This window comes from Geotrypetes seraphini, chromosome 16, assembly GCF_902459505.1.
Source record: "Geotrypetes seraphini chromosome 16, aGeoSer1.1, whole genome shotgun sequence".
Taxonomy (NCBI): Eukaryota; Metazoa; Chordata; class Amphibia; order Gymnophiona; family Dermophiidae; genus Geotrypetes; species Geotrypetes seraphini.
Window position 1 is genome coordinate 8433103 of NC_047099.1, and position 24291 is coordinate 8457393.

Here is a 24291-nt window from a genome sequence, read left to right on the forward strand (position 1 = left end):
CCCTTTGGCTTCATCAACTGTAGGGAAAGAGAGACCCAAGAGAGATCAGAGAGAATTTTAAAAATAAGACATGCTCAGAAAACATAGTAACATAGTAAATGGCGGCAGATAAATACCTGAACGGTCCATCCAGTCTGCCTATAAGTTATACCCATTAAAAATACAGTAATATACAGTACATTATAAGGGCTTCCTGGATCGCTTTGTCATTCTCTGTCTATAGTTCTTTCAAATCCCAGCTAGAAATTTTTTTTTCCATGTAACAGAGATTTAACTTAATGAGGATTTTTAAAATATATGTTTGTAGTTATTCACTGTAGCGCTGCCCAATTCAGGGAAAACTTTTTTGATTCAATTCCATTCAGCCTATTGAATCAATTTTTCAATTTGATTTTCCTGCCCAATTGGGCATGTTTTTCAAACATCGTTGCAGGTTTATTTTGTTTCCTTCCTACTGTCTACCATGTCTCTATCTCTGTCTGTCTTTCCCTGCCTTGTGCCCTGGGTCAACCCTCTTTATACCCCTCCATGCAGCATTTTTTCCCTTCATCCTCTCCATTATAATGTGCAACATTTCTTTCTCTCCCTGCCCTCCACCCTATGTCCAACTTCTCTCCCTCTCTCCCTCCCCTCCACCATAGATTTTTCTCTCTCACCTCTTTCTACCTCTTTGTTTCATCTCTCCCTTCCTCTCCTCCATCCCAATTATTCCTCTCTCCTTTCTCCCCTTATGTGCAGCATCTTTCCTCTCCTCCCACCCATCCCCTTGTGTAGTTGCTTTCTATTTATCCCTCCCATCTCCCTGTGCAGCAACACCTCACTGATCCCTCCCCCCCCCACCCTCTACCATGAGACTGACATACCTATGATGCCTCCGAAAGCAGCAGCAGCAGCACTGAACAGTCTGATTTGCTGCCTGCCCCACTAGGTCTTCCCTCTGCTGCATCACTGATGATATCAGTGATGTGGCAGAAGGAAGGCCCCAGCGGGGAAGCCTGCAAGACAGGGTGTTCAGAGTGTCACCGCTGTTGCTGCTTTGGGAGGCCTCGGAGGTATGTCAGGTCTCACAGGGGTGGGAGTTGCTGAATCAGTGAGTTTGATTTTCTTGGACAACAAATCAATTCACCAAACTGAATTGGTGAATCGATTCAAAATAGTGAAATGGGCAACAGTAATATACAGTATTTTTTCTTTTGTCTAGATTGCAAGCTCTGTGGAACAGGGACTTTCTCTCTTATATGAGGGACCAGAGAAAAGTTCTCAGCCAAACCAACAAAGCTGGGGTAGTCTCCATCAAGGGTTATGCACTTACCCTTGACTAACATGCACATGTTAGCGTTTAGCGTATGCTAAATCGATTAGCGCACCTTAGTAAAACAGGGCCTTAGTCCAGTGATCTTCCAATTTTTAATTCTATCAGAAAAATACGGAATGAAAAAAATAGAAAAACTGCTGGACTAAGAGGGAAATTCTGTAAAAGGCACCTAATTTACCCTTCGCTTTTACAAAGCCACATTAGGATTTTTTTTATCGCCGGCCATTGCAGTATTAGCTCCAAGGCTCAAAGAATTCCTAGGAGTGTCAGAGCTAATACCACCAAGGCTGGTGATAAAAAGTTGCAACGCGGCTTTATAAAAGGGGGGTTAATTAGTATATTGGCTTCAATGATGATCTTTAATAAGCTCAAATTGAAAATAAATAAAAATTAATTGGGTGATAGGTACTTATCTTATGGTATCTCATACAATAATTCAATACAATACAATCTCCATGAAGTTCACAGTGGTTAACAGAGGAAGAGACTGTACATTTACAGCGAAGTTACAAACATGGCAATGATAAGGCTTATAATATATGGGTGTAACAAGGTGTACTGAAAAGTATCATTGTTTCTTAGGTTCAAAGATGGATTATTAGAAAATTTAACGAGATGTGGTGGCATATTACCAGGAGTTTCTCCAAACCGTGTTTTAAATAGAATTAATAAAGTATTCTCCCTTCTCTAGGTAGCCAGTGTAATTCACGTAAATAAGGTGTAATCTTATCAGTTTTCTTCAATCTGAAGATTAATCTAATGATTCCTAAATACAAAGTAGGTGTGTTTAGGGGTGAAGAAGGCCTTAGGTGCCATTTGGCGTGATTCTCTAAAGTACTTAGGTGCCTATAACGTAGGGTTTTAAAACCCTGGCCTAAGTTTTAGTTAAGCACAGTTCTGTAATGGACGCCTAGGTGTGATTGACATGAAACAGTGGCCTAACTTTAGACACCTATATTTTTAGGCGTCTATTTACAGAATCTGTCCCTTGATGGAGACTGCCCCAGCTTTGTTGGTTGGGCTGAGAACTTTTCAGCAGACCCTCATATAGGTCTGTCCAACGTTGCATGCACTTGCTTTAGAAATAATGATGGATAGTGAGGAGATGGAGTGCCAGGACAACTTGACTTTTGCATGTTGTATTTTCTATTCGCATTTGGCTTATGTACAGTACAGCTTTGGAAAGTCAGGGCACATTGTTTACCCTCCCCAAAGAAACTCATGTTCCCCTAATGGATTCTGCTGTCCACATGCTCTTATTCTTAAATAATCCCACAGTGTTCGTACAGAGACAAAAAAAAAAAAGAAGCTAATTAAAAGAAAATCTATCCCAGTTGTAAGTACTGTGCTAGGATTAGCAAAAACCCTCCAGTCCAAACTTTTTCCTTTTGAAATCCTCTGACCTTATGCTTTCCACTGGCTTCCTTCCCTCATACTCAGTTCAATCGAGATGTCGTTTAATTTCATAAACAACCTCAATGAAGAATTCCTTTCTTTTGAAGGGAGGGATATGAATTTTATCTCAGTCTGGATCTAAAATAATTCACCGAATTAATGATTTATGCAATTAAGGGCTCCTTTAACAAAGGCGTGCTAGCGGTTTAAGGCACGTAATACGCACGCTAAACCGCCGGCCGCGCAGGCGGTAGTTTTTAGGCCAGCGCGGGGGTTATCGCGTGATGAAAAGTCGAACGCGTTAACCCCGCTAGCGCGGCTTAATAAAAGGAGCCCTAAGATGGGACGATGCCAGAAATTCAGTTCCGTTTCCACGCTTCCTATTTAAACATGTTGATCTACCTAAGATTTGTTTGGCGACAATTGTTTTAAACTGAAACTTAGCTTTATATACCGGGTCATCAACCAAAGGAAGCTCGACTCGGTTAACAGTAATTAAGAAAAATATACTGAAATTACAAGGACATTAATTTTTGAAGTGTTTAGCAAATAAAAAGGTTTTTAATGATTTACAGAAGAATTGGAAAGGACTAGGGCATCTCAAAATTAAAGGGAGGTCATTCCATTATTGAGGCTAAAGTTCTAGACTCCTTTAATTCCTTTCCTGGAAGGGAGGGAACGTTTGAATCGTTGAATGCCTCTTGCATAGGAAAATCTGTAAACCTTCCAAAGCTAGATAAAGATCATAACATACCCCTCCCCCACCACACATTTTACAAAACCATGAAAATGGTTTTTAGCGTCGGCTGGTATGCTGAATGCTCCGTGCTTCTCCCGACAATCATAGAGTTCCTATTAGCGTCAGAAGCAGCGCAAAGCATTCAGCACGCCAGCCTGTGCTAAAACCCGTTTCCACGGATTTATACAAGGAGGAGATATTCTTTATCTTGCACACAAAGAGATATTAGTATAGTTTTCACCAGTTTTACCATTTTAGTGACATATTTTTGCAAAATGACATTTTAACCCTTATAGCAAAAGACTGAAAATGAACAATGTAAGTGAACAGTAAAGATACATGTAAATATAGATACTTACAAAATTTGAGCATTTATAAGAGAGATCGTCACTTGTATTGATAACTTTTACTTTCCTCATTACCAAATATCAAACATATGACTGAAAATTACTACAAAGTACAATTCAGAGATTCTGGAGAAGAGTCTCTGCCTCACTAGGTCTGTCAATAGCTACAGGTTGAAATCTTTCTCCAGTAATCAGAAAAGGATGAATTTATATTGTATTTGGAGCTCTTGGGGTTATAATCTTTGGAGAATCTCAAAACAAGCAGGTAGTTACAGTATTCATTAGTTCATCAGTGACAAAAACAATAGTTTGGAAACAATAATTTCTGTCTGGAAAATTTATATGTACAAAATGGATGCAATTCATTTTCTTGATGATTTCATGATGTCAAAATTCAAAGCACATTTTGTTCTTCAAGAGCAAGAAATCATTTGCTGAAAAGAGAGATGCAGTCTTTCATAGTTAATGTTCCTCCAAAGACCCACCAGAGTATTCAGTTCTTGTTTCTGCTGTTCGAGCGGAGGCTACAATAATTATGGTTACAATTATGAGGGGCAGACAGGACCCCCGGAAGTCCCAAAGAACTTGCTTTCCCCTTGCAATTGAAACTGGCATATTGATGCATCTGGCTCCATGGATGGAACACTAGCTGAGGATCCCACACGCCTTTGAGCAATTTTTTAGATCAGTATCACAAATGAAAATGTATCATCTGTCCTTTTGATGACATAATAAAGTGTTATAGGTTAATATGTATAAATAAAACAAAAACACTAAAAAAATACCTTTTACAATTAGCTTTTGAAGGTAACCCCTTCTTCCTCAGATCAGAAAATCTAGAAATTATGACTGGATAGTTAACAGTAAGGTCTTCCAGCATTCACCCATCCATAGAAATATAAACAGTTGTTTAATCCTTTGGAGTGACAAGCAGGGTCACTTTTAACAATGAGCAAAAGAGGCAAATGCCCAACCCACTGTTTATGGGGTATCCAACCATCCCATTGACTATTGCTAAATTTATTCCATAGTCTAGCATCTCTTCCTTCTCCACAACCTTCTACATGGGTCCTGCATCTCTTCCTGTCCCTTCATCTACTCTCTCCCAGTTCCCTGGTCCTCTGTACTTCTCTTCCAACAGCAATTGAGATAAGCAGCCTTCTGTAAGCATCAGGAACTTTTCTTAGGTGTATCATACCTACATTGATGCAACTTCCTCTTTTCCAGAGGGCAGATCCTAGAAAATAGGGGAAATAGGGACCCAAGGATAACTTCCAGAAAAGAGCAGAGGAGCAGACAGACACAGAGGGTTAATGCTGGGAAAGAGCAAGGATGAGGACACAGGATAAGAGGGAGCAATGGGGACATTGAGATGGCAGATGCTGGAACATGGAGGAAATGGTGTAGGATACAGAGTGAGATACTGGAAAGGACAAATAGGGGTGGAGAGGGAAGAACGATGGTGGACAACAGAAGACACAGCCAAAAAGACTGATGAAAGACAGGATCAAAGCAAATGGAAAAATTAATTTTTCAAGCAACACAAATAGAAAAAAAAAAGTATTTTATATTAAATGGAATATGACCATTTTGGGACATAGAAACATAGAGTATGACGGCAGAAACGGGCCGACAGCCCATCAAGTCTGCCCACTCAAGAACCCTCCCTCCTTGAGAAACTGTCTTTTAAGCATTCCTCTGGAGCGATCCCACCTGACGCTCCCATACTTCTGATATCTTGCATTTCAGAACTCAGTTTTCAGCCAGTAGCAATCGGCATTTTGCTAAACAATGCAGGCATTATTATCCTGGGAAACTCAATGCCGTCCAATATCCGGGCTCTGACTTTACAGACCGGGCAAAAACATAGCTAGTGAAGAGTGATATTTGCTACTTAATTGACTGACTTTAATCTGGTCCTATTTATATGGTTATCTTGGCAGAATAAGTGCTGAATATCAGTAATTAACCAGCCAAGGGCTGACTCCGTCCCTGGAAAGTCCCCTTAATAGCTGGTTTCAAATTTGGTGCTAACTGGCCATTTCACGTGGCACTAACATGCTAATTGCTGTTAAATATGACTGGCTAGCCCTGAACAATTTAACTGGCCATGAGCCATTTCTGCCCAATTAAATTGCTTTGAAAATTGATGCCATAGTTTCTATTTCTCTTTTTTGCTTTATAAATGGAGTATGAGTTCTTGAGGTTCTGGTTCTGAATTTTGCCTTCATATCTCTATTCCTCAAGTGTTTCATACTTGTTAAGCTTCTGTCTGTATTTTGTGGATGTGACCAAGGTGCTTCTAAGTTTCAGTATGTTCAACTGTATTCCTCTAACAACTGGAAAAAGGAATGATCTATTTTCCAAAAATATAATGCCTTTATTATAGTTACCCTCTCATAACTGTATCTTTTTCTATTTATAGAGCACAAGAATTTCTTACTGGTCATCTGAAGTTGTGTTCTCAATGTACACTTTTGGGGGGTCCCAACAGTGATTCAACCAAACACACCAGGGCCTTCCCTCTGCTCAGTGGTTAGAGCTCTTTGACATCTGGCATGGTGCCTTAGGAGAGCAGAGCCATCTCTGAATGTAAAAGTGAATTGCCCTCTGGGGAAAGGGAACTCCAAGTTGCAGACACAAACAGTGAAGTCCTCTTGAAGACCTATCTGCTATGCAGCAAAGAAGAGGTAGGGAAAATCCATAAGGATTTCATGATCAGACAAAGGGACCATCTGGCATGTGTATCTGTGTTTTATTGGACTGAACTGGATGTGAGTTACTTGCTATATTGCTTATCACAATGTATTTAAGTGATTTATATTAAAAAAGAGTTTATATAAATAATATCCAAGGCAATAACAGACAAATTCAACTCACAGTATCAAAAAAAGAAAGTCCTAAACAGCCATGTCTTTAGCACTTTACGAAAATCTGATTCGCTTGTAACACTATTTATGGAGACTTGAACTCACCACCTGTGAATGATAGAGCAGGCATTCTTAGCCACCGGGCCACCTTGTCTCCTCAGTAGGACAGCCTGCCCCTCTGGAGACAAAGACTGTGTTTGAATTCAAGAAAGCATGGGACAAGTACGGGGGATCTCTTAGGAAGAGCAGGAAAGAGTGGATGTTGTGGACAGGCAGACTGGATGGACTGAATGGCTTTTATTTGCTGTCATGTTTCTAGGTTTCTATAACCATAATGCTCTATGATCTCACAATGCAGGTGGAAAGAGCCTTAGCCTATAGAGAGAGGAGGAGATAGTGGGTCCTGTGGATGAGCCATTTGGTCTTTATCTTTTATCATGTTTCTTTATTTCTGTGAGGGTTAAATGACATTGCCGCCCCCCTCCCCCCGAGAAATGAGGCTTACAGTCTACAGGCAGAGGACAAGGTCCTGTCCCCATGTTTATGGTATGGATTTAATAAGCCAAACACAAAACATCCACCCAGACTCTAGCAGACCTATTAATGTGGGTACACTAATAATGATACTCATTTTCCCACTCTTAGAACTCATGCTGATGGGTGCATTGATGTTGTATAACAGTATTATTTTCTGTTCTATTGTAAAACCTTAATAAAAATTTATTGAACTTAAAAAAAAAATAAATGGCCCTTAGTGTTATTCACCTCTAGCAACTTTGAAAGAATGCATCATTATTCAGCACCTAGCTAACCCAACTCTGTAAAAAAGCACCTAGGTATAAACCACGCCTCTGCCTATATCTCTAGGTGCCAAAAACTCATCGTGCGACTCCTAATTATTAGGCACATTTTTATAAAATACGCTCACATTGTTATGCCCCTAAGTATCAATCAATGTCAATAAAGCCTCATAACTTGCAATTATCAACACCAAATTAGCTTATTAATCAATTAAGATAGGAGTCTCCATCAGCTAGGCACACCGATGGAGGCATCTAACTTCAGGTAGACTTTAGATAATTTTGGGGTTAAGGATCACTGAACAAAGTCTAATCAACAAAATAGGATTTTAAAAAAAAATTTGTTTTGTTTTCCTAGAATATCGGTAGGTTAAAATCTATTTGAATCTTAAATCTGTTTCTGATCCACTTTGGTGAAAAAGATCCAATTCTAAGATTTCAACATAAGCAAGACAGAGAAGAAAACAAATTTGGAAGATCAGAGGTAGAGATGGGAGGGATCCAGTAAGAAATTCAGAAAACGTTTGATGGTTGAGTCAGAATAAACTAGGATCAACTTACAATATTTATATGGTAAAGTATCACAGAGAGAGAACCTTCTTGAATACAAAGTTTAAAATGTAATAACTAAAGTGTATATAATCATTAAATATATCAAGGGTCTTAGAACAAAACTGCTACTGAATCTCAAGAAATATATTTATTTACATGAATAGAAATCAGCTTCATCATGGCTTTTCTTGCCTTCTCGTTTCTGAGAGTATAAATAATGGGGTTTAACCAGGGGGTCACAGTGGTGTAAAAAACAGCAACTGGTTTATCAACTACAAATGTCACCGAAGGTCTCAAATAGATGAAAACAATGGGTCCAAAGAACAAACTGACCACCAGAAGGTGGGAGGCACAAGTAGAGAAAGCTTTCCACCTTCCCTCTACTGAGTCCATTTTTAAGATAGTGGAGATGATGTATCCATAAGATATGACCAGAACTACGAAACAGCTGACTGCTAAGGTTCCGCTGTTTGCCATATCCACAATTTCACTGATAAAGGTACCAGTGCACGCCAACAAATATAAGTTAAGGCCTTCACAAAAAAAAATGGTTTATCTCATTCGGACCACAAAAGGGCAGCCGAATGATTGGAAGTGACTGCGCAAATGCATGAATGACACCTCCTGCCCATGATGAAATCATAAGCAACAGACAGACTCGTCTGTTCATTATTTTGGTATAATGCAAAGGCTTGCAGATGGCAACATAGCGGTCATAAGCCATCAGGACCAGGTGAATGCCTTCAGCACCTGCAATCAAATGCAAGAAAAACAACTGAGTCATGCAGTCTCTGAAAGAGATGGTGTTTTTCAGCAAGAGAAAGAGAACCAGGGCCCTGGGGACAGTGACTGTGGAAAAGCTCAAATCTAAGAAAGACAAGTTGCAGAGGAAGAAATACATGGGGGTGTGCAGTTGAGAGTCCATATATATGGTCATCATAATGAGAAGATTCCCAGTTATGGCTCCTAGGTACATCACTAGAAAGAGTACAAAGAATATTATCTGTAGATCTGGATTGCTCGAAAGTCCTAGGAAGATGAATTCTGTGACTCTGGTTTCATTGGTGACTGCCATCCCTTTGGCTTCATCAACTGTAGGGAAGAGAGACAACAGAGAGATGCTCAAAAAACATTCATATTTGTTATTAGGACATCCTGAGTTGCTTTCTCATGCTCTGTCTCTAGTTCTTTCAAATCCCAACTAGGAACTCAATTTAATGAGGATCTTTTTATATTTTGTTAGTTATATATTTTTCTCTTGTCTAGATTGTAAGCTCTGTGGACTGTCTCTCATATGTGCCTTTATACAGTGTTGCATAGACATTAGTGTTTTTGAAATAATGATTGATAGTGAAATGTTAGACTGCTGGACAACTTTACTTTCTCTTTTTGTATTTTCTATTCTCTTTTGACTTAGATAGAGCTTTGATAGTCATGACACACTGATTAACCCCCTAATGTAACTCTTGTCCCATTATTCTGCTGCCCATTTGCACTTATTCTTACATGAAAACAAAAACAATGGATACAGATGTTCTGGAGATAATTTATTAAACACTGACATATAAAACCATGAAAATTAAATTAAAAAAGTACAATGATAAAAATACAGTGATAAAAATCCAACCGGACCCTACACGGTCCGTGTTTCAGCGAACACGCCTTCCTCAGGGGTCCAATGGTGTTCTTTGCTCACATGTTGAAAGACAATAGACTGTTTTTAGTCCAATTCTTTATATGTGAGGTTGCAAACCATTGGACCCCTGAGGAAGGCATGTTCGCTGAAACACGGACCGTTGGATTTTTATCACAGTATTTTTTATCATTGTACTTTTTTAATTGAATTTTCATGGTTTTATATGTCAGTGTTTAATAAATTATCTCCAGAACATCTGTATCCACAGTTTTTGGTTTTGTTTTCATCGGTGAATTTTTTCACTGTGGATCATTGGGTCTCCCCATTTTTCTTTGTTGTGCTGCACTTATTCTTACAGACATCACACAGCAAAATAAAAGCAAAAAATTATTCCTATTTCTAAGCATCAAGATCATCACAATCCCTCAAATCAGAACTATCTACTTTTGAAATCTACTGACCTTATGCATTCCACTGACCTCCTTTCCCCATACTCAGATCAATCAAGATGCCAATTAATGACATAGACCAACATCAGTTAAACTTCTTTTACTCTTATAAAACATCCAGTGAAGATTTCCTTTCTTCTAAATTGAATAAAATGTGTTTCATCTAAGTCTGGGTCTAAAATAATTCACTGAATTAATGATTCATGTAATCAAGAAATTCCATTCCCTTGTTTCCTGTTTAAACGTGTGGGCTGCCCAAGGTTTGTTTGGCAACCATTGTTCTCTTTTGATATCATGAGGAAAGAGCTGAGAAGAGACAATGGGAAGAGATCAATAAAAACAAAGGGCTCTACAAAGGTACAGAAGCATAGACACTAGCCCCTGTGGACTTTTTAAGAGTAGATTCCACAAGCAGAGATTCATGCGGAAGCTGGGGCTTATCGAAACCAGGAATAGGAATTACTTTATACAATGAATCTAACTTACGGGGAGCTCCTGGAATCGTTAAGGGAGATTCTAGATTCTTGTAGAAAGTTTCCCTCAAGATGTCATGAAGAGGGAGTTTCAAAAATTCCTTTGGAGGCTGATCAAAGTCAAGGGCATCTAAAAAGGCTTTAGACTTTTTAGATTCAGCCTCCAAAGGAATGGATAGAGAGTCACACATGTCTTTCAAAAAAGAAGTGAAAGATGTGGATTCATGTTGAGAGGATGGGTCAGGCACAGCAGGCTCATCCTCATCTGAGGAACATTCACCCTCAGACAGAAAGGGCTCTTCAGAGTCACCCCACAGATCAGGGTCCCTGATATGGGAACTACGGTCTCGGGACTCTGGGGTGGATGGTTCCAAGTGCCGGGATTTGCGCACCGACTTACCCGACCTCATCGATATGGTACCGGGAGACGTTACCGGTACCATATCGATGGGCCATCGAGATAAATGTTCCAATGCTCATAGGAATTCTGTGAGCATCAGTGCATTTACCTCGCCAACCCACAGTTGAACTTCTTACCTCAACTTTCTAAAGCCAGCAAAAGTGAATAAGGGAGGAAAGGAATTTTACTGAAATTGGAAGAAAGGTCTTCTGCTAGCTAGAGATCATAACATATTCTTTATCCTGCACATGAACAGATATTAGTCTGGATTTTTCTCTGCTTTATCCTTCAAGCTAAACATTTTTGCAAAATGATATTTTTAACACTTATGGTAAAGGCTGAAAATTAACAATGTAAGTGAACAGTAAAGATAGACATAAACAGAAATAGATAGTTACAACATGCAGTATTTTGTGGAGAGATTATCACCTGAATTGATCATTTTTACTTTCCTCATTTTCAAATATCAAACATATTTCTGTAAATTACCTCAAAGTATCATTTTCTGATACAGTAAATTCAGAGATTCTGGAGAATAGTCTCTGCCTCACTAGCTTTGTCATCAGCTACAGGTTGAAGTCTTTCTCCAGTAGAAAGCAAAAGGATGCACTTATATTGTATTTGGACCTTATGGGATATAATCTTTGGAGAATCTCAAAACAAGCAGATAGTTACAGTATTCATAAGTTCATCTGTGACAAAAACAATAGCTTGGAAACAATGGTTTCTATCTGGAAAATTCATACATGCAAAATGGATCCATGTCATTTTCATGATGATTTCTTGATTTCAAAATTCAAAGCATATTTTGTTCTTCAAGAGGAAGAAATCTTTTGCTGAAAAGAGATATGCATTCTTTCATAGTTAATGTTCCCCCAAAGACCCGCTAGAGCATTCTGTCCCTGCTTCTACTGTTTGAGCTGAGGCCATAATAATCATGGTTTTAATTACGAGGGGCATTCAGGGTCTCTGGAAGTTCCAAAGAACTTGCTTTCCCCTTGCGATTGAAACTGACATATTGATGCATTTGGCTCCATGGATGGAACACTAGCTGATGATCCCACACGCCTTAGAGCAATTTTTTAAATCAGTATCACAAATGAAAATGTATCTTTTGTCATTTTGATGTCATAATAATGTGTTGTAGAAATTTCAGCATTCATCTATCCATATCCATATTTCTATAGTGCTACCAGACGCATGCAATGCTGTACATTAAACACACAAAAGACGGTCCATGCTCAAAAGAGCTTACAATCTAATTATGAAAGACACACTGGACAAAAATGGTGAATTCATGTTGGGAAATGCAAAAGGGAGAAGAGGTAAAGAGGATAGAGAGCTACAGAGGGAATGACAAACAAATGTGGTTCTTTACAAACTGGAAGGGTTAAGTCTTAAATGCAGTTTCAAAAAAAATACTGAGCACTCAGCCAGGACTTGAATATCACCAGAAACGAAGCACGATGTACCTAGTCAAGCAGGTTGTTCCAGCCATATACTGCAGCAAGGCAGAAGGGATGGAGTTGGGAGTTAGCTGTAGAGGAGAAGGGTATAGACATGAGAGACTTACCTGACAAACGGAGTTCTATGGGTAGAGTATAGGGAAGGATAAGAGATAAGAGATATTAAAGAACCCCAGAGTGAATACACTTATAGATCAGTAAGAGGAGTTTGAACCGTATGTGGAAGTGGACAGGGAGCCAATGAAGCAACTTGAGGGGGGGAGTATAATGTGGTGGAATACAAGATGTGCAGCAAGATTCTGAACATATTGAAGGGGAGACCTGCAAGAAGCATGTTGCGCTAATCTAGGCGAGAGATGACAAGAGCATGGATGAGGGTCTTGGCAGCATATTCAGAAAGAAAAGTATGAATTTTAGCAGTGTTGTATAGAAATGGCGGTCTTTGGATTTGTAAAGAGAAGAAGAAAAATTAGTCAAAGATGACCCCGAGGTTGCGAGCTGATGAGACAGGGACGGTGAAAGTGTTATCTACTTAAATAGAGAATGAAGGAAGGGGAGAGACAGGTTTAGGAGGAAAGATAAGGAGTTCAGGCTTGGCCATGTTTAATTTTTGACTACTGCCGGCATTCAATGTTGACCCATGTCTGGGCTCTGACTTTTACAGAGCTGGCGAAAACATAGCCAGTGAAGTTTGATATTTAGCAATTAATTGGCCATAGTTAACCACCTAAAACGACTGACTTTAATCATAAGACCATAAACATTGCCTCTGCTGGGTCAGACCAGAGGTCCATCATGCCCAGCAGTCCGCTCACGTGGCGGCCCATCAGGTCCAGGACCTGTATAGAATTCTTCTATTTATACCCTTCTATCCCTTTTTCCTTCAGGAAATTACCTAATCCCTTCTTGAACCCCGATATCGTGCTCTGTCGTATCACACCCTCTGAAAGCTCATTCCAGGTGTCCACCACCCTTTGGGTGAAGAAGAACTTCCTAGCATTGGTTCTAAATCTGTCCCCTTTTAATTTTTCCGAGTGCCCTCTCGTTCTTGTAGTGTTCAAAAGTTTGAAGAATCTGTCCCTCTCCACTTTCTCTATGCCCTTCATGATCTTGTACGTCTCAATCATGTCCCCTCTAAGCCTCCGCTTTTCCTATTTATGTAGTTATTTTGACTGAATAGGTGCTGAATATCAGGATTTAACTTCCTAAGTGCTGACTCCATCCATGGAAAGTCTCCATAATAGCCGGTTTCAAGTTGGGCGCAACCTGGACATTTTCAGCGGCAGTAAGAATTAACAGCTGATGAATATTTTTATAAAATACGCTCACATTGTTATGCCCCTAAGTATCAATCAATGTCAATAAAGCCTCATAATTGGCAATTATCAACTCCAAATTAGCTTATTAATCGATTAAGATAGGAGTCTCCATCAGCTAGCCAGGCCGATGCAGGCACCTAGCTTCAGGCAGACTTTAGATAATTTTGAGGTTTTGGGCCGAATAAAATCTAATCAACAAAATAGGATTTTTTAATTTTGATTAGTTTTCCTAGAATATTGGTAGGACAACATCTACATCAATCTTAAATCTATTTCTGATCCACTTTGGTGAAAAGGATCCAAATCAACATAAGCAAGACATAGAAGAAAGCAAATTCAGACAATGATAGGTGGGGATAAGACATGGTGCGGGAGAAAAAGGGATTGAGAGGGATCCAGTATGAAATTGAGAAAACGTTTGGTGGTCGAGTCAGAATAAACTTCAAATCTTTTCACATCAAAAAAGAAGACATTAAAGTCACATCTTTTTTTGTTCTTATTATTTATTTTTATCCAAATTATAAGACATTAAAGTCACATAAGAACATAAGAATTGCCGCTGCTGGGTCAGACCAGTGGTCCATCGTTTCCAGCAGTCCGCTCATACTGCGGCCCTTTGGTCAAAGACCAATGTCCTAACTGAGACTAGCTTTACCTGCATACGTTCTGGTTCATCTGTGTATTTCTTACCAAACTAGGATCAACTTACAATATTTATATGGTTCAGTTCACACAAAGAAAGCTTTCTTGAAAACAAAGCTTAACATGTAATAAGTAAAGTGTACATAATCATTAAATATATCAAAGGTCTTGGAACAAACCTTACACTGAATCTCAAGAAATATCTTTCTTTACATGAATAAAAATCAGCTTCTTCATGGCTTTTCTTGCCTTCTCGTTTCTGAGAGTATAAATTATGGGGTTTAACCAGGGGGTCACAGTGATGTAAAAAGCAGGAAGTGGTTTATCAACTACAAATGTCACTGAAGGTCTCAAGTAGACGGAAACAAGGTTAACATATAATAACTAAAGTGTATTTAATCATTAGATATATTGAGTGTCTTAGAACAAAATTGCTATTGAATCTCAAGAAATAATTTAGAACACAAATGAGCAAATACATATTCATATAGCTCAGGGTTCTTGGATGTGACAAGAGATATAAGTCCTACTTTTCGCAAAGAACAGAATAATTCATTTATTTTTACTCACATCTTACAATGGGCATTTTTTTTTTTTTTTAATGTAATTAAGGTACAAATAGCATAGTAAAGATTAAATACCAGTGATAGCAGATGGTTTTTACAATGGTATCTTTCTTTAAATAGAAATCAATTTATATGTGTCCTCAACAGAAACATTTTCCTATTCCTAGCTTCTTCATTGCTTTTCTTGCCTTCTCGTTTCGGAGAGTATAAATAATGGGGTTTAACCAGGGGGTCACAGTGGTATAAAACACAGCAAGCGGTTTATCAGCTGCAAATGCCTCCGAGGGTCTCATGTAGACAAAAGCAATGGGGCCATAGAACAAAATGACCACCAGGAGGTGGGAGGCACAAGTAGAGAAAGCTTTCCACCTTCCCTCAGCTGACTCCATTTTTAAGATAGTGGAGATAATATATCCATAAGATATGACCAGTACTACGAAACAGCTGACCGCTAAGGATCCGCTGTTGGCCATATTCACAATTTCACTGATAAAGGTACTAGTGCATGCCAACAAAAATAAGTTGGGACCTTCACAAAAGAAATGATTTATCTCGTTTGGACCACAAAAGGGCAGCTGAATGATTGGAAGTGACTGTGCGAAAGCATGAATGAAACCTCCTGCCCATGATGAAACCACCAGCAAGAGACAGACTTGTTTGTTCATTATTTTGGTATAATGCAAAGGCTTGCAGATGGCGACATAGCGGTCATAAGCCATAAGGACCAGATGAAAGCATTCTGCACCCGCAGTGAAATGCAAGAAAAACAGCTGGGTCATGCAGTCTCTGAAAGAGATAGTTTTGTTCGGCAGAAGAAAGAGAACCAGGGCTCTGGGGACGGTGACTGTGGAAAAGCTCAAATCTATGAATGCCAAATTACAAAGCAGAAAATACATAGGAGAGTGCAGTTGAGAGTCCACATATATGGTCGTCATAATGAGAAGATTCCCAGCTATGGTGCCCAAGTACATCACTAGAAAGAGCGCAAAGAATATCATCTGTAATTCTCGATTGCTGGAAAGCCCTAGGAAGATGAATTCCGTGACTCTGGTTTCATTCCTCACATCCATTCTTTCCACTTTATGAACTGTAGGGAAAAAGAAACACAAGAGAAAACAGAAAGAAATCTTGAAATGAGAAGGATGCTCAGCAAACATTTAACTCTCCCCCCTTTCATAAGAACATAAGAGTTGCCTCTGGCGAGGCAGACCAGAGGTCCATCACGCCCAGCTGTCCGCTCCCGCGGCGGCCCATCAAGCCTATTGCCTGAGCAGTGGTCCCTGACTATCCCTATGACCTACCTCTACTCCTATCTGTACCCCTCAATCCCTTTATCCTCTAGGAACCTATCCAATCCAATCCCCCCCTTTTAGCGCTGGCCACAGCATTAACAGCTCTGATGCTCATAGAATTCCTGTGATGGTCGGAGCTGTTACCACCATGGACAGCGTTAAAAACCACGCTACAGTTTTCAAAAAGAGTGGGAATATTATTTGTTATATGGACTTCCTGATTTCCTTTCTCATGCTCTGTCTCTAGTTCTTTCAAATCCCGACTTGGTACTCAATTTTTTTGTGAATATTTTTATATCTTCTCCATAATACATCCTCCTATAATGTCTTGTTTGTTGTATATGTTTCTCTTGACTAGACCGTGTTGCATATACCTGTTAGTATTTTAGAAATAATAAATGATTTATTTATTTAAAAATGTATATACTGCATACAACTATGTGGTTTCCATACCACATACATAAAATCTTGTCTCCCTCCGATTATCACATCTAACATAGACATGTCAAGACGACATCATTAATCTTCCCTGTTATAATAGGGATAGAGCACTAATTCAATTAATTCAGAAATACAAACAAGCTGTAAGTCATACATTGATATCAGAAAAATTCTAAAAGACGATAATCAACTGAACTATACCTTAGCATAAGAAGGCATTGGCAAATAATTGAGTTTTCAGCATTTTCTTAAAATTCATCCTCTCCGTACAGAACCGCAAGATACCAGGCAAGGCTTTCCTTAGTTCTACACCAGCCACAGATATCATTGATGCTCCGATCCTAGCATGCATAGTCGACATTCTGCCCTCCAAACTTAATTTCATCCCATTTACATCTCTAAGCTCTCTTCTCGGTTTATAGATCTGGAAGAATTCTTGTAAGATCTTTGGGGAAGCAGGATACAATGTCTGATGTATAATCGCAACAATCTTGAACTGCACTCTTTGTTGTATAGGTAACCAGTATAGTTTAGTTTCCCATGTTCTGTTTTCCATTCCCTTTTGGTCTTATATAGAGGTTTTTATGCTCAGAACATAACATTTTATTTGTATACCACAATACACCATGAAGTTCAAAGCGGTTAACAGGAGTTAAGTAGAAGACCGTACATGAACGATGAGGATATAAGTACAAATAACAGGATCATAACAAGATCAAAGTCAAATACAGTAATGGTAAGGTAATAAGAGGACAACTCAAGTAGATGAACAGCTTTTGAATATCATTACTCCTCCTAAAGTAACCTTTCCCTTTTGAATCTACTGATCTTATGCTTTCCACTGATCTTCTTTTTCCATGCTCAATTCAATCAACATGCCCTTTAATTACATAGACTTCAACATCAGTGAAACTTTTTTTAATATCTCATAACACTTCCACTGAAGAATTCCTTTTTTTATGAAGGAAATGAAATATGTTTCATCGCAGTCTGGATCTAAAATAATTCACTGCATTAATGATTTATGCAATCAAGAAATGATGGCACCGGAAATCCAATTTCATTCCCACTCTCTCTTTTGAAACTTGTCGGTCTACCCAAGGCTTGTTCGGCAATCATTTTTCTCTTCTGAAATACTAAGGGAAGAGTTGGGAGGAGGCAATATGATAATGACAAATGAGGTGGGACAAAAACAATCAAAATGAACAAGACAGGAGATGAATGTTTATTGAAACTGGCAGCTAGATATCATAATGTATTCTTTTCCTGTACATGAAGAGTTATTAGTTTTGTTCGCCTTGCTTTACCCTTTAAGTAGCATTTTTGGAGACAAAAGATAGCATGATATTTTAACACTTATGAACATGAACATAAAGATAGATGTAAATAGAGAGAGATACTTACAACACATTATGAAGAGAGAACATCACTTGTATTGATGATTTTACTTTCTCATTTTCAAATATCAAACACAGTTCTGAACATGAACACAACATATAATTTTCTGATGTAGTAAGAGATTCTGGAGATTAGGGTAGTCTCTGCCTCACTAGCTCTACCAACAGCTACAGTTGAAATCTTTCTCCAGAAAGGGATGAACTTATATTGTATTTTGGGCTCTTGGGGTTATAATCTTTGGAGAAATTCAAAAGAAGCAGGCAGTTACACTATTCAAAAGTTCATCTGTGAAAAAAATAATAGTTTGGAACCAATGATTTCTATCTGGTAAATTCATGCATGCAAAATGGATAGAAGTCATTTTTTGATTATTTCTTGATGTCAACATTCAAATCATATTTTGATCTTCAAGGACAAAAAATCATTTGCTGAAAAGAGATATGCATTCAATGTTTCCCCAAAGGTCCACCTGAGTATTCTATTCTTTAAGCTGAGGCTACAGCAATCATGCTTTCAATCATGAGGGGCAGACAGGAACCCCGGAAGTCCCAAAGAATTTGCTTTCCCTTTGCAATTGAAATTGACATAGTGATGTATCTGGCTCCATGATTGAATGTATTCAGGCATTCACCCATTCTTACTCTTTTTCTTCTAAACTACAAGGCTTATATACCGCATCTTCTCTAAAATAGTAGAGCTCGACACGGTTTACAAAAAATTAAAAAAAGAGCAAATACAATGTGAATTTTTAATAGTATGGAAAGGAGCGGAATTTACATCTTTGAAAATAGCCAAGTTTTCAGATGTTTTCGAAATAGTTGGAAAGAACCCAGATTGCCCAGTTGAACGGGAAACGGGAAGCAGCTCGGTAATTTTGAAAAGAAGAGACTTCCCTAATTTGCCAATGTAGATAACGCCTTTTTGATGTAGGAAAAGACAATTTAAATTTTTGAGTAGATCTGGTACTATCAGATCTTACAGAATTCCAAGATAGGGGAATTAAAGGAGGGAGGATGCCTTGCACTGATTCCCCTTGCCCTGTCCCTTTTCCCTATACTGCAAGTAAGAACATAAGAATAGCCTTACTGGGTCAGACCAATGGTCCATCAAGCCCAGTAGCCAATTCTCACAGTGGCCAATCCAGGTTACTACTACCTGGCCAAAACCCAAAGAGTAGCAACATTCCAGAATCCCAAAGAGTAGCAACATTCCAGAATCCCAAAGAGTAGCAACATTCTATGCTACTGATCCAGGGCAAGCAGAGGCTTCCCCTATGTCTTAATAACAGACTATGGATTTTACCTCCAGGAATTTGTCCACACATTTCTTAAAACCAGCTACGCTATTCGCTTTTACCTCATAAATGTATTCTGAAATTGATGAACATACCTTTAATTACAAAAACAAATTTCAGCTCAAAAGATTTGCCTAAATTTCTCCCCACTTTGTCTGAATTATTAGCTCTTAAAACCCCCCAAATATAATTTAATACTGCCGTGATTCATTTGCAAAGCAATACTATACATAAAACATTCTAGATTTATACCCTGGATGTACCACCTGAAAATTCTCACTCTTTGGCATGGTAAATCTCCCTCTTTGGGATTGTTCATCCTTGGCATCTATTGGACATGGAGAAAAAAGAAGTGTTAAATGGTCAAGGATAATCTTGCAAGGTACTTAAAAGAAGCCAGGGGATATCAAAAACTAGACACTAGGACCAACACCAGTAGAAAAATAAAATGGCCAGACAAAGGTAGAAAAAAGAAATGTATTGATTAGAATATATCAGTTTGTTGGGATGTACATCTACTAGAACAGGTTGTAGACATGGTTGGGGGTCCACAAGAAAACCCTTACTCACTGATCATCAAATCTCCAGCATAGCAGTGGTAAATCTTCAGCTTTGAGATGGATCACCTCTGGTGTCTCTGCAAGTCACAGTGGAGGTTCAGAGAAAGAGAGGAAACACTACAGTTTCAGTATTTCCTTTTGAAGAATGGTCGATAGTCAGCTTCATTAGTAACTGGATTTGTCTACTAGGTTGCCTCTAAGCAATTGAGATAGATAGCCTTATGCCATCATCAGGAACTTTTCTTAAGTGCATTCCACCTGTTCTTCAAAAGTAAGCTGTGAAGGTGGGAGGGAGGCTGATTGTTTGGAGACTCACAAATAACCACATTCGCGAATTCCAAAACCGCGAATATGGAGGGAGACCTTTATAACCAGTTAGCCATTTCTGGCCAGTTAAATCACTTTGAATATGCCCTTCCCCCTTCTCTCGTTTTCAGCAGAGCCGTAGCTGGATCACCCAGTTTGGACTCAGACCTGCCCACCCAGCAGCCACAAGCCGCTATCAACAGTTCCTACATGCTACCGGCAGCTAACCTGGAAGCCTTCCATCTGAGTTAAGGTTTTAATATGAAAAGGCTTTTTCTTCTCTATAGAACCCAAAGCCACAGTTGCAAAGCTGCCTCGACAAATGCACCGAATCCCATTCAATTGCTATGGGCTTTGGTGAATTTACTGTGACAGCATCCCTACCGCAGCTTTGAAAAAGGGGCCCTATATGTTTTCTTTCAATTTCAAGATTAGCATATACAGTATGCAGAGGTTTGAGGCAACTGTTGCTTAAAAGCCTCCAAGAAGTTGTTTCCCGGATCATCTGATATTAATTTACCATCTGACAGCTATTCTTTTGAAAGCTTCCTTTAATATATATAAAAAAGAACTATTACATACATTTTGATGAAAGCACAGAAACAGGAAGGAGGAATTCAGATATAGAGAAAGAAAAAAGGAGCTGTATACTTGCTTAAGTATAATACTTTCCAATAATCCTTACCCCTAAATTCTATATGGGTCACCCAAAGTTAGGTGTGGAGGCCAGAAGAGTGTATAGACTAATTAGTCAATTGGGTTCTTGTTAGGATTACCAGATGTTGGGTAACCCTAGTTCTTGTTAGGTGCCATTGATGCGTGTTCAAGTCCTTTCGACAAGTTGTCATGACAGAATACAGAAGTAGATTGCCGGACCTTTCTTCTGCGCAGGATAAATTCAATGTTGTCATCGTTGTCACATCAAACACAATCCTCCATCTCCAACACTGTCCATCTGCTGCTGCCCAGATTGGTGGTCTGACATCTCTGCCGAAACCCTTGGGAGGCCCTGCTGGTAGTGAAACTACCGACAGCAAAGCTTTCAGCTTCTCAGATGTGTGCAAGTCCCAGTGACACAACAAACCCATGTACCATGAATGGAGGCCAGACAAACGCATAGACTAATCAGTCAATTGGGTTCTAAGAACCAATTATTGACATTAATTAGAGTTAATTGACACTAATGTGGATTTACACATGCATCTGCCTGCACAATATTCTCTGATGCGGAATGCCTAAAGTATCTGGTGTGTGACCCAAAAAGGGGCGTAGCCAGGGAGGGGTATGGGTGGGTCAGCTGCAATTCAAATATTTAGGTGCAGTGGTATGGATTACTGAATTTGTGCGTGCAATTTGCACACGAGGGTTTATGTCAGATTTTAGCAGGCGTAAGGCCTTGCGCCCAAATTTAGATCCAGGAATCCATACGATGCTCAGCCCAAAGCGCTCTATATTGAATAGGGCTTGGTGCAGAGTTTTCCAAGCTCCTGTTTTAGGGTGCCATCTGTAGCATTTCCTCCTTGGGTGCAACTTAAGGTGGGACTTTTCCATGTGCTTAGCCCATTTCTAGTTCAGCAGTAACACCTTCACCTTTTATGATATTTTTATCAGGTCATACACTAATGTTCGCATTAGTATGTTACCTGAAAATAGTTAATGAGGGAGCACTTACCATATCCAGCAGTGTTGCAAAGGAAGGAAGAATCCTGCATCATGTTATGTGCCCCCCACACTCTTGTCTGTAGTGTGATCCAATCTTCTTTGCCCCCCAACCACCACCACATGCATCTCTCCCAGCATACCTCTTCAAATCTTTGCCAGCAGTCAGCAGCATCTCTTACTTGCTGCTTGCTCTGGCCTTGACTCTCCCTGTGATGTCACTTCCTAGTCCCATCAACTAGGAAGTGAAGCCAGAGGGAGAGCCAAGGCTGGTGTGAGCAGAAGATTTGAGATGCTGCTGGTGAAGATTTGACGAGATGGGTGGGCAGTGTGCTCCCACTCTTCCCTGCCCCCACCATCACCACCACATCCACCTCTCCAGCATACTTCTTCAAATCTTTGCCAGCAGCCAGCAGCATCTCCTACTTGCTGCTTGCTGTGGCCTTGACTCTCCCTCTGATGTCACTTCCTTTGACGGAGAGGAAGAGAGGTGGCGCCCAGAGTGGTCTGCCCCTCCCCCACTACCCCAGTGACCGTATTTTATTTAGGAGGTGGGAAAGTGGTCCTGCATAATTCTGCATTATCCAGTTAGCACATGCTAATGTGAACACTTCAACACCCATTCTCAGCCCATGACATACATTCTCAAAAATATATTTTTTTAAACATCTCAAGCTCAAATTAATGTGCATTAACAGGCAAAATATCACAAAAACATTTTGGCACATTTTGCAGGAGATTGTTTTTCACACATGTTAGGGCTTAATACTATTTAGAAAAAGTTACAGCGGAAGTTAAACGTACTTATACACCACTAATTACCGTATAAGTTCAAATTAGATTGCATAGGGCTCCTTTTACTAAGGTGCGTTAGGGCCTTAACGCGCAGAATAGCATGCGCTAGACCTTAATGCCAGCGTTGAGCTGGCGTTATTCTAGAAGCATACCACACGATGTAGTACGCGGAAATTTCTAGCGCATCTTAGTAAAAGGAGCCCAAAGTATTTCACAAACAGAGTAAAACACAAAAGTACGTTACAGAGTTAGGACAAAACATATTTTCTAACTGCCTCTTTTTAGCAAGTAAAGCTAAACAAGGATTTTATCTCTACTGGCAGCAATAACCGAAAGGAGGGAACTCAGTAACAAAAAGAAGACTGAAAGGTTTTCTTATTTATTTGTTGTAAAAATTTATATACAGTCTACAGCTTAAAACTGGGAAAAGACAGTAAATTCCAGTAGCAAATAAGATGTACTCTGGTAATAAGGATATGATCCTTTTAACATATTAATTCATCTCAAATAATAAGAACATAAGAATAACCCTACTGGGTCAGACCAATTGTCCATCCAGCCCATCGTGAGCATCTTCAATGGAGCCAATCCAGGTCCCACGCATCTGGCAAAAACCCAAATAGCAACAGCATTCCAGAGCTGAGATTGTGATGTCATAATGCCTCATTCCACCAATGCCTAAGAGCCAGCCTCATCAGTGATGTCACAATGCCTCAATTGTCCTATATTTGGCTTACATAAGAACATAAGAATAGCTTTACTGGGTCACATCGGTGGTCCATCCAGCTCAGTATCCCGTCTTCATGGAGGCCAATCCAAGTCACAAGTACCTGGCAAAAACCCAAACAGTAGCAGCATTCCATGCCACCGATCAAGGGCAAGCAGCTGCATAAGAGCATTTTACCATGGACCGGTGAAGCAAATGCTCCAATGCTCATTGAATTCCTATAAGCGTCAGAGCATCTACCTCACTGGCCCGTGGTAAAATGTTCTTAGTAAAAGCTAGCAAAAGTCATTTAAAATCACTTAGCAAAGTTTAATAAAAATAAAAAAGATTTTTTTTTTAAAGTTTACAGTTTGGTGGAAATGATCAAATTCTACTTTTATAACTTAAAGAAGGTATATAAGACAACTTCAGAAGGTGATAAGAGGGGATAAGGTACAGTGCAGGAGACAAAGGAGTGAGAGGGATCCAGTAAGCAACAAGATAAATGTCTGATGGTCTAGACAGAAATAACTTCAAATCTTCGCATATCCCCTCCCCCCCAAAAAAAAAGCCATTAGTCACATCTGCAGTTATCAGACTACAATAGCCGTACAATGTTTATTCATCCGGTATCACCCAGTGTATGTGTTCTTAAGAACAAAGGTTAATATACAATAGTCATTAGATATGTATATTACATTTGTTAGCAAATCTCAAAAAATTATTTAAATAATAAAATCAATAGAAATTTAGGAAAGGGACTTGTATGCTGCCTTTTTTGCGGTTCATGTATTTACAGGTCCTTATTTTGTACCTGGGGAATGAAGGATTAAGTGACTTGTCCAGAGACACAAGAAGCAGCTCTTGGATT

The 24291-nt window shown here is 39.3% G+C and overlaps 1 protein-coding gene and 1 pseudogene across 2 annotated transcripts; both read right to left on the reverse strand.

Annotated features, from left to right (window-relative positions):
* Window positions 1-8153: 8153 nt before the first annotated feature.
* LOC117350461 lies at window positions 8154-9093 on the reverse strand (annotated as a pseudogene).
* A 4937-nt stretch (window positions 9094-14030) lies between these two features.
* Window positions 14031-16039, reverse strand: LOC117350614 (olfactory receptor 4E2-like). 2 transcript variants are annotated; one of them, XM_033925012.1, is made up of 2 exons: window positions 15141-16039; window positions 14031-14070 (listed from the first exon to the last, which is right to left on the reverse strand). In XM_033925012.1, the coding sequence occupies exons 1-2, from the start codon at window positions 16037-16039 to the stop codon at window positions 14031-14033; spliced, it is 939 nt and encodes a 312-aa protein (XP_033780903.1). The 2 variants fall into 2 exon arrangements, with proteins under 2 accessions (XP_033780903.1, XP_033780902.1); XM_033925011.1 differs by having other exon boundaries at window positions 14031-14065; window positions 15136-16039.
* Between the last annotated feature and the right edge of the window lie 8252 nt (window positions 16040-24291).

Bases quoted from the DNA above. Each gene is read 5' to 3' on its own strand.
- LOC117350614 (XM_033925012.1), bottom strand. From the start codon at position 16,039: ATGGATGTGAGGAATGAAACCAGAGTCACGGAATTCATCTTCCTAGGG. The intron at 14,071-15,140 runs GAAGCTAGGAAT...TGTCTTGCTTAT, and splicing joins AAGGCAAGAAAAGCAATGAA to GTTGATTTGGATCCTTTTCA.